The following is a 14,556-nucleotide window of genomic DNA, read 5'->3' as shown; positions in this document are numbered from 1 at the left end:
TGTATATATACATATGAAGTGATGACTAATAAAGTGAGAAAAGTTAGGAAAATAGCAAAACTAATGATTACTACAATGTAAACAATGGGAAGCACTATCCTACACCTATCAGATGGCTAACAATTAAGTAAAAAGGAAATCTGGGTATTATAATGAGCAAACTTTAATCTAAAGAATGCTTAGGAAAACACACATCCTTCCTTCATTCTTTAGTGTAGCTTTTTGTGTGGAAAGTACAGATTCAGTCAAATATTTTGATGTCCTGAAGACTTAGATAAACTCTTTTTTCCCCTTTTAAAAATTATTGATACAAAAGGGGAATTACTAGATAGGAAAATAGTGGAAGGATATATGTGAAAATTATTATTTTATAAACCTAAATATCAACAATAATTTTATATTTAAAAGAAAAGGGAAAAGATGCCTTTGGAATTTTTTTTCCTATTTTTTCCCCTATTTATTATAGTTGTATTAGTAGTATGATCCAGCTATAAACACTCAGTGTGATTGGGAGGACCAAGTATGTACCAAGGAACTTTGTGCTAGAAGTGAAATAATGTCAAAAGTAGTAAGGAAATGTTCTGAAAGGCATTTCAAGAAGGTGAAGGTATCAAAGGAATAGAACAAAAAATCTTGAATGACATTGATTTAAATTTTTTTTAAAGTGAGTCATCTATAGAAATTCATATACCCGCTTTCTAATCATTATGAAATCTTTCAGTGAATAAGATACATATATATCAAGGGTGAATTTTATGGAAACATGAGGAAATAAAAATATTTCTTCACAAGTGGACCACATCTATAGTCATGCACTTACCTGAAAGGTATAGGGAATACAAGCTCCTACTCTATTTATTGTCCTCTGATTATAAAAATAATATGAGGTAATATAATATTGTAGAGAATGAGGCATCTATAAATTGATGATGATGATGATGATGATGATGATGGCAGTAATGTTTTTATAACTTTTTAAGGTTTTGGAATGCTCACATACATTGTTTTATTCTTCACAAAAAATGCTATAGGATAACTATTATTATTAATTCCATTTAAAGGTAAAGAAGATAAGGTTCAGAGAGGCTAGATAACTTGCTTATTTTATGGGGCCATTAAATATGAGAAGCAGGATTATAATTAAGGTCCTCAACTCCAACTCCAGAACTCTTTCTCTTTTGGCACTTTGTTGCTATTCTGCTTTCTTTTTGATATCTGTATAGCCACATTTATAATGAAAGATGTAGCTTTAGTGTAGCTCTAGCCCTGATGATATCACATAAAGTTTACCAATGGATTTCTAAAATGACTTCTAAAAGAGTTCCATAAAGAGAAGAATGTCTTTAAACCACAGTTGGTATAAGCTCTAAGCACTGAAACGGGGAAGAAGCAAGGAGAAAAATGAGACCAGTGAAAAGTCCTCTGTTTTGAATGGAAATACAAACATTTTGCTTGGACCAAACAAAATGTCTTTAGAATTCAAGAAGTAGTTTAAAAATTAAAGAATGTATCCTTCAAAGAAGATATTTTCTTAAGTCTCAAAGAGATTTACAAATTGCTTGGCTTCATATATCTCAGAAAGTTTTTGGCAGAAGATTAGACTTTGAATTGAGATGTTTTCACATATTTCCTATCCTTGGAAAATATCTAAAGCTTAGGAATGTGCTGTTCTTAGTTATGAATACACATTTTTTTCTCATTCAAAAGATGCATTCTTTCTATTCATCAGCAAATGTCTACTCTCTTCATTGCAAGATTAACTGAAGGAAGACAAGTCACTGACCAATACAACTTGAGGTTTTAGCCTTATAGAATCAATTTTAGAGCTAGAAGGGGATTTGTTTTTGTTGGTCAGTCATGTCTAAATCTATATGACCCCATCTGGGGTTTTATTGGAAGGGATGCTAGAGTGATTTGCCATTTTCTTCCCCTGTACATTCTACAGATGAGGAAACTGAGGCAAAAAGGGATTAAGTGATTCATCCAGAGTGCCTGAGGCCACATTTGAACTCAGATCTTTACTCTTGGCTTGGAACTCTATTCACTGTGTCATCTAATTTAACTTCCCAGAAGGAATGTTAGTCACCAACTAATTGAACTCCTTCATTTTGTAAATGAGTAATGGAGATTCAAAGAGGTCTTATGTGGTTTGACCATGGAAAAGACGCAGGATTTGAATCTGGGATTTTGTAAGTTTAAGGCTCAGCATTCTATCTATTAAAACAAACAGCTTTTCAAAATTGATTCAATACTTCAAAAATCTATACTTTTCTTGGTATTAGAACTTTTTTATATTGATGTAGATTTGAAACCCTATATGACTTGGTCAATATTCTTCAAGAAATTCTATGACTCTTCTCAGAGCTAAATTAGGCTAAACCTGGGCTGATAGTCTATTCATCATCCAGAATAACCTTCTAGAATTCTTTTAAGCTAGATAGGATTTATCAGAGTTTTCATTAATCTGGCCCATAGAACTCACTAATGGGGAGATAACAGAACAGGTCTTTCCCAAGTACCTGATCTCTATTGTTGTTCATCCTTTCAAATAGGCAAATAGTAATTTCCAAGTCAGAACTAGATAATATACATCCATTGTAAAATTATTTTTTTTTCTCTAAAGGAATTAAACCCTAAAACCTTGAAAGGAGAATTGGAATGAGTGTCAGTAGGAAGTAAGATAAACCTTGTAACAAGTCTTGGGCCCAAGTTATACCAAGTTTGGGATGACTCTAGGGAATCACTGAAAATGTAACTTAAAGACAATATGTGTCAGTAGTGCCTTTGAACTCCTTCAAGTCTCTTATGAAAATTCCACCCTCTCTGAGAAGACTTTCTGGATCTCCCTTAATACCAGTGTCTCCTTTTTGTTGTTTATTTCCAATTAATCCTTTATATAACTTGTTTGTATATAGTTATTTCCATATTTTCTCCTCCATTAGACTAAGCTCCTGAAACCCAGAGGCTTTCTTTAAGCTGTCTTTAACCTTTCTTTTTATTTCCAGCACATAATAACATAGTGTCTAGCACTTAGTAAAAGATTGATACATTTTTGTTGATATGTGTGTGTTTTCCCATCCTACAAAATCATAGGAGCCAAAGGTCACTAATCTCTTAATCTTTGTCACTACAAGATACATAGTATATAAGTAGCACAAAGAATATTCTATCAATATGCAGACTGATCTACCATGTGGTGACAGGGTTTTCCCAATTCCCTCCCACTCTTCCCACCTTAATTCAATAAGTGCAGCTGTTTCTCTGTCCTTAGATGAAGGACAGATCTACATTCCCAAAAGACTTCTTTTTATCCTCTAGCCTAGAATAAAAGAACATACATTGGTCATTTTAAGACACAAAGGGGTGGTTGGGTAAGCCTGGGCCCCAGGGTTTCAAAACCCACTGTAGCACGAACAGAAAAAAAGAATAAAAAAATTACTTTTGCATGCAACCACCACAACACTGGCAAAAGCAGTTAAGGGGACAGATGTTTGGGAATTCATTCATGTCTTGCCAATAGGGAAATATAAACAGCATTCAATATTTCTAAAAATTCAAAATTCAGTCATCGAGTCATATATTACTTGGCAATAAATTGTCCTGCCTGCTGAAGACTATATTCTGGATGGAATGATATTTTTTTGGCAACACATGGTTGGCTGCTTCTACTCCTAAAAACACATGTTAATTCCATCCTTCTCTGCTCTGGCCACCTGCATGAAAGAAGCCAAATGAGTGTATCAGATACTGCAAACTAGTAACCAAATTTATAATTTTGTCCTTTTTTCCCTGAAAATGAGTAGAAGTTTTTTCACCAAAAAACCAATATGTACAGAGACTCTCAGAGGAATCTTGGAAGAGTATAAAATATAACCTCTAGATCACTTCATTTATACCCAGGGTTTGAACTGATTTGGTAAGTCTAGGAAATCTGAGAGCTAACTTCAACTCCCAACTCATCTGAAGCATATGCATGATTCTTATCCTTATCCTTATAGTGTTATGTGGGAATGAATGTACTTTAAGTTCTTTGTGCTTTTGTTTCCTTCTTTGTCATATAAGTTTGGATTAAATGGTCCCCGAGCTTTTATCTGCCTCTAAGTAAATGATTCAATGAAGTGGATATAATTTAATGTGGTTCTTCCAAGACATCTGTGGCCTCAATGGAATGTCAGGTAACAAAATGTTCAAAATCACAAGGAAAATAATGAAAAAATAAATAAATAAAAGAAGGAATAAAGGAGATCTAAGAGTGTAATTGCTTTCCAGTCATTTCGATGCCACTCTATGCTTCCCCACTCTAGCCTCAACATCTGTCCTGGCACTCCAGCTTTTTTCTGGGATCCCTTCAGCTCCTAATTGGTGAGTTCTCCATATCTAATCCAGGCAATTAGCTGCAAAGCTACTCTCCGCCCATCTTTGTACTGTGCTCCTACTCTTCCTTTTTTTCCTCTCACCCACTTTTGACCTCTGTCTTTAGGGAAAATAACCAAATAAACATTATCATTCCCAGAATATACATGTTCATCAATTTTCTTATAATTTCATTCCTCTTCCCTGTCCTGTCTTAGCCCTCCTTTCTTACAAATGCTTCTCTCTGTCTCTCTCTCTATTTCTCTCTCTCTTTCTTTCTCTCTCTCTGTATATATTTATACACACACACACACACACACACACACACACACACACACATACACACACACTGGCTTCCCTTACAAGAATTAAGCTCCTTGAGGGTAGGGCCTCTATTATGACATTGCTAAATCATAAATAATTAATATATTTTAAATTATTTTCCTATCTTCATTTTTCTAAAGAATGCTTTGCAGTTATATTCATAAAATTCCTGAATATCTTATTAGATGCACTTATAGACATTTTGTACATTCTATAGATATGTTGAATGTTGCTTATCTCTCTCTTCCTATAGGATACCATTTGTCATGTGTAGAAAGCCTGATTAAATCTTTGAGTTTATTTTATATCCTGTGCCTTGGCTAACTGTTTTTATTCAAATTAGTATTTTAGTTAAATCTCTTAATAGTCCTCTAAGTAAACCATTACATATTAACAAAAAGCAGCTGTTTTATTTCATTTTTCCTTTTATTTATGTCTATAGTTTTAAGAGGTTTTAATAGCTTATTTTTCTACATAGAACGTCTAGGGTTAGTATCAAATAATAATGGTGAAAGCAAAGATTATTATTTTCCCCTGATCTTAGTGGAAAGGCTTCTAGTGCTTACAGATACTGCTCACTTTTGTTTTTATATAGACAATCTTATTATAGTATATATAAACTATATAACTATAGTTCAGTTATATAGACAATCTAAAGATAGACTTATCTTTACAGATAAGATATTGCCTTATCTGTAAGGCAGATAAAACTTACAATAAGGAATTGTCCAGTTATTTTTTTTATGTGTGATGTTTCTTTTTCAGAATTTTCTTTTATATAAAGACAAATTCATGGGTTTTTGTATTTTTGTTAATATGATCTACTAGTTATCAATATGATCATTCCTAATAGTAAGCCAACTGTTCAGGTATTCATGGTATAATTTTAATTTGGTACTCACATATATTTTAATAAGTTGCTCTAGCCTTTTTAAATATTCTATTTAATGATGTTAATCAATGTTGTTTAGTGATATCAGTCTATATTTTTCTTTCCTTTGTGTTACTCACACATACACACACACACACACACACACACACACACACACATTTTCAAAATTTCTATCAGGCTTGTTCAGTGATATTTTTAAGTTTTAAATTTAATTGAAATTTAAGTTTTCTATTTATTTAAGTTTTCTATTATATAATTTCATGGTAGTAAAGGAAAGGTTTAATGTTTCTATACATTTATTATTGATATTTCTAATACCCTAGAATAATCAAGTTTTTTTTTAAACTTATATCCATAGCTAAGAAGTGTGTATATATAAGCTTTCAATTCCCATTCAATAATTGGCAGTAATCCATCATATCTAATTTTTCAAAAATTATTCAGGATCTGATTTCTTGTTTATCTTTTGTCCCACTATCAAAGGTTGAGAGGGAAATATTGAGATTCCCAACTTCCACCTATTATAGTTTCCATCTCTATTTCTCTCTGCAACATGATTTATCTTTTTTTAGTTATTTAGCTCTGTACTTCAAGACTAATATAATAAGTTTTCATATAATTCTTTATTGACAATGCCTGTAAGTAGAATGGTGTTTCTGTAATTTTTTTTTATTCTTTCAACTTTTAAAATCAACTATTCATAGACTATGATTATTAGCCCCTCTTGAAAAAAATTAACACAAAACAAATAAACATACTTGAATTTCAATTCATTTCATTACAACCCTTCATTTTAACTCCTTGTGTGAGACTTTATGCTTCAAGGATTTTCCTGTTTGTTTGTTTGTTCTTAAGATTCATTCTATTTTCTAAATCATTATGGTACCCAATTCTGTTTGATGAGCAAAATTTTTACATTAATATTCTATTATTTTTAATTATATGTTTCAGTCCAATATAAATATTGATCTTTAACTTTGCTTTCTTTCTTTTTGATCTTCTCTTCATGAAAAACCTTATGAAGTTGAAATATCTTTTGCTTGATGCAACTTTCTCCCTAACTTCTTAAATTCTCATTTTACTTCTCCCTTCTTGGTTTCTTATTCTTTCATGGTAGAATTTGAGATATTTCCACACCAATTGTGTGTGTGTGTGTGTGTGTGTGCATGTGTTTTCAACCTTCCTGCACAAGAATGAAGTTTTCAGGATATTTACTCACCTCACCCCCTCAACCATGCTTTCATATTCTTCTACTGACCTATCTCACTTATGAGAAATAGTAATTCACTCTCTTTCTAATTTGTTCCTTCTTGTATTTCTTTCTCTTCCCTTAGAACCAATAAAATATAACAAAACACACTCAAATCCTGAACTTGTCTTTCTTAATTCCATTTGTGACTCTTGAAGACAGTAAGAAGACATATGAAGACATTTATTTTCTATCCTCATTAGAATGTAAGCACTATCATCATTTAGCCCTTCTAACTGCTTAATTATATTTTGCTTTCCAGATTTCACTTTTCTCTCGTGTTTCCATTTCAAAGCTTTGAGCAAGCTCTGATCCCATTCACTAGGAATGTTTAAATTTTTTTTAATTAAATAAATATGTATATGTAAGTATTTATACATACATATATACATATACACACACACATATATATACTTGTGCATAGAATTTATTCAAAGATTGATATAAGAAATAATATATGAAATATATAAAGAACAAGTAAATCTTAAATGAAGAATTACAAACTATAAACAAGTATAAGGAAAATGTTCTAAGACAATCATATTAAGAGAAATACAAATCAAAACAACCCTGAAATTTTTCCTTAGATTCATCAAACTGACAAAAATAACCCAAAATAGAATTAGTTGATTTTTGAGGTTTTAAAGCAAAGAACTTTGTTTTTTCTAATGCATTGTTGGCAAAGGTGTAAATTGATGCAAACATTCTGGAAAGTAAGTTCAAGTTTTGCACAAAAAAAAGAGTTAATACAATGTCCATGTAGATAGATAAATAGATAATAACTAAATGAAATGTCCCTTTAATCTAAATATTCCACTGCTGTGTATATATAAATATAAAAATTTCATATCTGCCAAAATATTTACCACAACATTTTTGTGGTTAACAAAGATAATGAAATAAAGTAGATTAAAAAATAGCTTTGAAAAAATCATGGCACATAAATATAATAAGGTGCTATAAGAAGAGGCAGTGAAGTGATACAATGCACTGGCCTGAAATCAGGAAGATTCATCTTCCTAAGTTCAAATCCAATCTCAGACACATATTAGTTGTGTGACCCTGGACGAGTCACTTCACCCTGTTCGCCTCAGTTCTTTATCTGTAAAATGAGCTAGAGAAGGAAATGGCAAACCACTTCAATGTCTTTGCCAAGAAAACTTCAAAAGGGGTCATAAAGAATCAGACATGACTGGAATGATTGAACAATAAATTCTATAAGAACTGATGAATGTGCTGAATTCAGAAGCATGAAAAAAATTATGTGAAATGATGCAAAGTGAAGTAAGCAAAACCAGGAAAACAATTCATCCAACAACCATAACAGGAGATAGAGAAAATAACATTATGGAATAGTTTTTTTTTTTCCCAAAATATAGGTTTTCCAAAAAGCAATAAGAAAGTACAAGTGAAGTAAAAGAAAGGAGACAAAATCTCATATGAAAAACAAATGCTATGAATAGAGAGGGCAATCAGCATGCCTTTACTAAACACCTATTAAGTGCCAGTCACTCCTGGGATACAAAGAAGAAGCAAAAACAGTGCTGTCCCTTGAGGAGTTTGTATTCTGATATTCAAAAACAAATATATACAATGACATGATCTCTTAGTTTTTGTCTTTTGTTTTAAATTCTAAAACCCCATAAGTCTGGAAAATAAACTTCTTTATCTGAAATGAATTGCTTCCATTTAGGTTCACTTATATTAAATATCAGAGAAGTGAAAGGAGATGAGTTTACTTTTTAAACTATAAACAAATCTAAGAATTCTATGAGAGCACCAATCTTCCAACAGTTGCTAAGAATGTCTTGAAATGGTACCCTATCCATTTGTTTTTGTTTTAAAGGAAAGAAACATATTTTTCCCATATTTGAAATCTCACGCCACATATGTTGTAACTGCTGAGTGGCACACAGCTCCTAACTTATGTTTAGCCACATTTCCAATTTCAGGTTAAGAGAATAGAATAGAGAGGGAAAGAATACATATGGTTTTATTATATTTGTAGAAGATGCTATAAATGAACACATTAGATCTTTTCTAAACTGAAATTCTATTCATTTTTCATTACTAGCACCAATAAAGTATGTCATGTTAAAAATATTTTCTCTCAACTCATTATTGAAAAGCACTGCCATAAAATAGAATAAAACTGCTCTTAGAAACTTTGTTTCCATCCTGGCCTCTAATAGTTATATAAACCTAGCACCATGGGTATAGCTCACTTAGCCTTGATTTACTCCTTCAGAAAACAGGGATTATCATGCCTTGGGTTTGTTGTGATGAGTAGGCAATATGATGAATATATATAAAGCTGTCTTTGGTCTACTCTGTATGGATCTTGTATTATGTAGCTATTTATATTCATGTTTTCTTCCTCAATAGAATGAAATCTCCTAAGGAGCAGAGGCTGTATTTGCTCCTTTTTTTTCTGTATTTCCAGGACATAGTAAGTCCTTCATAAATGTTTTTTGACTGAAAACACAATTTTGTTTTTGGAAACACTTTTACTATAGAAATATTAGATATTACTATTGTATTGAATCCCACTTAGCTTTTTTGAAAAGACAAAAAGACTGTAGATATGATTCACATAGGATTTTAAATATGCAGAAAACAGCTGGAATATCAAAACAAAAATTAATAGAGAAAGGAGAGAAATGTAGCTTTTAAGTCAGTACACTCTTGCTTATGGCCAATACAGAGTAGATTTTTTTAAATCCCAGGATCTATCTTGAAATGCCAGAATGTGATTGTCTCAATGAGAGACTTTTATTTCTCATATTAGTACTAGAAAAAAATTCAGTGTCTTAATGATTTTGCTTTTCACAAAACCATAGATCTTATTTTAATGACTTCTTTTTCCTTTCCATTTCTGTGGAGATTATGCCCACAGAATCATTCCTTCTTGACATTATTAACTCCTACTAACATAGAATTTTAAGTGTTACAAAGAATTTTATTCTTTAGACTACCCATGTGGGAGGTACCACAAGTTTTTAATCCATATTTCAAAGATGAAGGAACTAAGGGATAGAAAGTATCAGATTTACTCTGGGCTACGTAATTACTACAAAAGCAAGATTCAGAAGAAATTCTCTCCTAATTCCAAGTTCACTGTTCTTTCTGCTACATTCCATAATCTCTTCCGAGGGCCAAAGCAGAAATGTTGACATTGGGAATACTACCTTTCATGTAACATATAACTCTGATGACTCTTTATGACTTAAGGAATTAATTATAAGTCCAAAAGTTGTGTAACTTGTGATGCTGTGACTGTTTTTATCTCTTTCTATCTGATCTCTTAAAAATGGCTTTTCTGTGTTTTTTTTTTTCCCTGATAGCACTTACCTGATGTTATGTTTTTATCTTGAACTCCTGTTTCTACACTTGCTGTAATTTTGTTGTAAACAAAGAAACATGCAAGTGGAAAAATATGTGTAAATATTAGAAATTAGCCATTTTAGGTGAATAATTTAGTAAGTGTAGTGATGGGAGTTCATGGAAAGTTTCTTTCATAAAGACATCATTTCTAAGATATATAAGAAACCGATTCAAATATATAATAAGAACTATTTCCCATTTGATAAATGGTTAAAGACTGTGAAAAGCAGTACTCATCAAAAGACATTCAAACTATCAATAGTCATATTTCTAAACATGCTCCAAATTACTAACACTTAGAGGAATGTAAAATAAAATAATTCCAAAGTGCCACTTTGTATTTCTCAGATTGGCAAAATTGATAAAAGGAGGAAATGGCAAGTGTTATAATGCATATATTTTTAAAGATGCATTAATATGCAATGAAGCTGTGAATTATTACAACCATTTTGGAAAACAATTTGGAATCATGTCCCCTAAATTACTCATCAGTCCCATCTTTGATCCAGTATTACCTCTACTACTTTTATATACTAAAGAGATCAGAAAAAAAAAAAAAAAGGCAACAGAACCCATATGTACAGAAATGTTTATAACTAATTTTTTGTAGTGGTAAGAAAGGAAACCACATACTATCAATTGGGCAATAGCTGTACAAATTATGATATATGAATTTAATGGAATATTATTTTGGTATATCAAAATAATAGAATATTATTTTGGTAATGAGAAATGATGAATTGGATGATTTCAAGAAGCCTTGTACAACTTGCAGAACTAATGCAGATATAACTTATATAAACAGAGTGAAAAAAATTTATAGTAAGAGGCAACACTTTGAATTCAACTATAAAATACATAAGAATTCTAATATATTCATTGATCTACCATGATTTCAAAGGCCTAGTATTGAACAAGAGCAAGGTAATAGATTTGATAAGTTCAAGATGAAGAAGGAGGTGCATATTTGGGGGCATGAACAATACAGGAATTTGTTTTGCTTGACTTTGAATATTTATTTCAATAGTTTCTTTTTCTTTTTAATTGGAGAGGGTGGGAAAGGAAAACATAAATGCTGTTTGTTTCATAAGAAAAGAAGAACAGTAAAAAGGTCTTAGCATTTTCAAAGAAGATAATGGGATTCAGAGGTAAAGTTTAAAACTATATCAGTTGGATTTGATAAATTTTGTATTAGTCAGTTATACTCTTTAATACTGTCTGCCTTTATTCTTGTTCTCTGAAATGATGTGTTCCAGCAATCCTTTTCTATGTTATAAACCTGTTTATCATCTAATATGAGGATATCTATCAGTTTTCTTTTTCATTTTGAAAAAGAGAGTTTTTTTTCATAACTGCCATAAGTTGATGGACCCTCATTAAATAAGATATTTGTAAGAAATGCTTAACACAATGCCAGACACATCAAAGGCATTACAGAAATTCTTCTTCTCTTAGTCCCTTCCTTATTGCATGAACTGTGGTCCAGATATTTCTTGAATCCCTTATTATTCATTTCACTGTTTCAAAAGTGAATATTAAGACTCAAGATTGCAAAGGTTGATGTCTTTTAATATGCTTTTCCTCCTGGGGTTGGCTTCAGAATGCCAGAAAAATCTCTTAATGCAGGAAGCTATTGCTTTCTATGTGGTAATTTTATGTTTAATATGTCTTACCTAAAGAAGATAATGGGATTCATATCATCTTATCCATTACTTCTGTTTGACTTCTGGATTAAAGTTCAAAGTCCTTTATTGTCTTTTGACACAAACTATGAATTTTATACTTAGTAAATTCAAATTACATTTTAATATAATTGTGGGATTTCACTAAATGAAGGAATTGTTTAATGTGCTTTTTAATCAAACAATTTAACTTGTTAATATATAAATACATCTAAGATTAATAAAAAAGAAACCTAGACTCTCACTTGAAAGTCATACTCAGTTCTATTTAGGAAAAAGTTTTAGTATTAAGTATAAAAATGCTAGATTTCCAATTCTTGGAAAGATTCCATTTCTTATCAATTGTTTTAGACATTATTTTATATAGGTAATATGTTTTAAATAAAGATGTTTTCTATTGTACATCAAATATTCTGGTCATTTCAGTATACATAAATATTTTAAATATTTATAGGACATGCACTTCCAATTCATGAATCAATACCATATTGATATACCATGAATGTATCATATTCATAAATTGAGGACTGTCTACATGTTTTATATTTGTGAATATGCATTTATACACTTTTTTGTTGTTTTGTTTTGTTAACAAAAAGATTTCCTATCTTGGAGATCATGTGTACTTAAAGGAAATTTCTTTGTCCATTAAAGGAACTGTGTGTGTGTGTGTGTGTGTGTGTGTGTGTGTGTGTGTGTGTGTTACAAATGAAAAGGCTGAAAACATTTTTAGAAATCTCTATAAATTATGATGACCTCCATTCTTACCCTAGTGTGGGTCCGGATATGCATCTTCAATCCATCATTTTTGCTAAAAGCTTTATCACAGTAATGACACTGGTAAGGGCGCTCACCTGCAAGGAAAAGAAATCAGCAAATAGGATGAAGAGGCAAAGACATGTAAGCAGAGTCTTACATGATTTTCCAGGTTCCAATGATTCCTAATTTTAAGATGGATCATTCTTGTACACTTTACCATGAATATATTGAAAAAGGATAATTCTTATGCAAGTTAGTCCTAAATTGGATCCTGAAAACTAAAAATTCATTTTACAGCTTGTAGAAAGATTGGGAGACCATACATAGGAATATAATCCTAGAAATTTTATGTATTATATTTGAGATTAATTACTGAATGATGTTACGTTTGTTTTATTTCTCATTCTTTTCTGGGAGAATAGATATTCTCATCCCCAACTCCTAGTCATTCATTCAAATGGTTTAATGCAGCTTTATTAACCCAAGACCTTCTCTCCATGTGGCTTTTGTTCCCTTGGTCTCTTTCTGACTCCCAGGGATATAATTCAATTAATTCTTCCCATTCATAGTCTTGATAGGATACCAAGCTGAATTTGGCCAACCCAGGCACTCCCTGTAGTTTGACTGAGACCATATTCTTTTTAATGCAATGAAAGTTTGGTGTGTCCATAGGGGATGCAAAATTTGAAAGTAGGATTTGGGGAAAGAATATTGAGTTTAAATCACTTTTCTTTTGCTAAACTTGGTAGAAGCTATGCAAAGAACTAATAGCTGTACCATTTAGGAAATGAAAAATGAGTCTCATTTGAGCTAAATGTTCTTTTTTTCATATATATTCTGTCATCCAATGGGACTCCATTATAAGTCTAGGATGAATAGGGCAAAAGAAAAAGCTTTATACACATAACCACACACACACACACACACACACACACACACACACACACACACACCTTGGAATTTATTTTCTCCCTATATTCAATGGAACTTTGTTTCTCTTTCACTGATAGCCTAGTGACAATATTGAACCAATTGAAAAGCTACTTCAAACAAGAGTATAGTAAACTATCATCTATTATACTTGGCAAGAAAGTAAAAACATCTTAATATTGTCACTTAAGCAAATTTGTAAAATATCTATTCTGTCCCAGGCATTATATTAGGCACTGTGGTAATAAAGAAGGGTAAAAGCAGTTTCTGATTTCAAGGAGAGCAGCCTAACAAGGAAGACAACATAGAAATAATACTAATATCTAGATGTTCCATCTCTTGTGTACACGTCTTTTAAAAGCTAGATTCCTAGATCTAGAATTGTTTGCCCTGCTTTGCGCTTTTTTGAAGTATTAGCTCAAGCTTCTTCCTAAACAAAGACTTTCCTAATATCAGAGAAAAGAGGGAGGAAAAGAAAGAGGGGGAAAAAAGAGAAATCAAAACAAAAGGGAAGGGAAAGGAAGAAAAAGGGAAACAAAAAAAGAGAAAAACATCTACATTTTCTTTCATAATTTGTTCACAGATCTTCATACTTTTTCCTCTTCAAGTTACCTTACATGTATTTCTCTGTGTACTATAAGTATCCTGAGGGTATGGATGACTTAATTTTTGACATTGCAAGCAGATTTTTAAAATATTTATGGAATGAATTGAGTTGATAGTATAAACCTATCTATAAAATCCAGTATTCTTTCTATTACTACAAATTATCTCCAGCTAATCCCAAATGACCTACATGAAGGCTTTAGGTTTCCCCTTCACCCCCGCCAAAACAAAATTATTTTTACAAAAAAGAAATATAACAAATGAAAATTCTGCAGTACAAGAAATTATGAGTTTCAGCTGTTTCTTACAGAACCAAAAGATAACAGCCATTTTTCACATGCAACCTAACCAATTAAACCAGGTTTTTTTTTTCCTCT

General features: G+C 31.5%; 1 protein-coding gene across 1 annotated transcript in view; it reads right to left on the bottom strand.

Annotated features, from left to right (window-relative positions):
* The window catches only part of PRDM5 (PR/SET domain 5), a 145,164-nt gene that overhangs the window by 47,104 nt on the left and 83,504 nt on the right, over nt 1-14,556 (bottom strand). Inside the window, exon 13 of the mRNA XM_051966730.1 lies at nt 12,653-12,738. Coding sequence (XP_051822690.1) covers nt 12,653-12,738 — 86 coding nt within the window. The remainder of the gene's footprint in view (nt 1-12,652; nt 12,739-14,556) is intronic.

The sequence above is a fragment of the Antechinus flavipes genome, chromosome 6 (assembly GCF_016432865.1).
Source record: "Antechinus flavipes isolate AdamAnt ecotype Samford, QLD, Australia chromosome 6, AdamAnt_v2, whole genome shotgun sequence".
In the NCBI taxonomy this organism is placed as follows: Eukaryota; Metazoa; Chordata; class Mammalia; order Dasyuromorphia; family Dasyuridae; genus Antechinus; species Antechinus flavipes.
The sequence above is the reverse complement of the archived record's forward strand: the minus strand, read 5'-3'. Positions and strand labels throughout refer to the sequence as shown.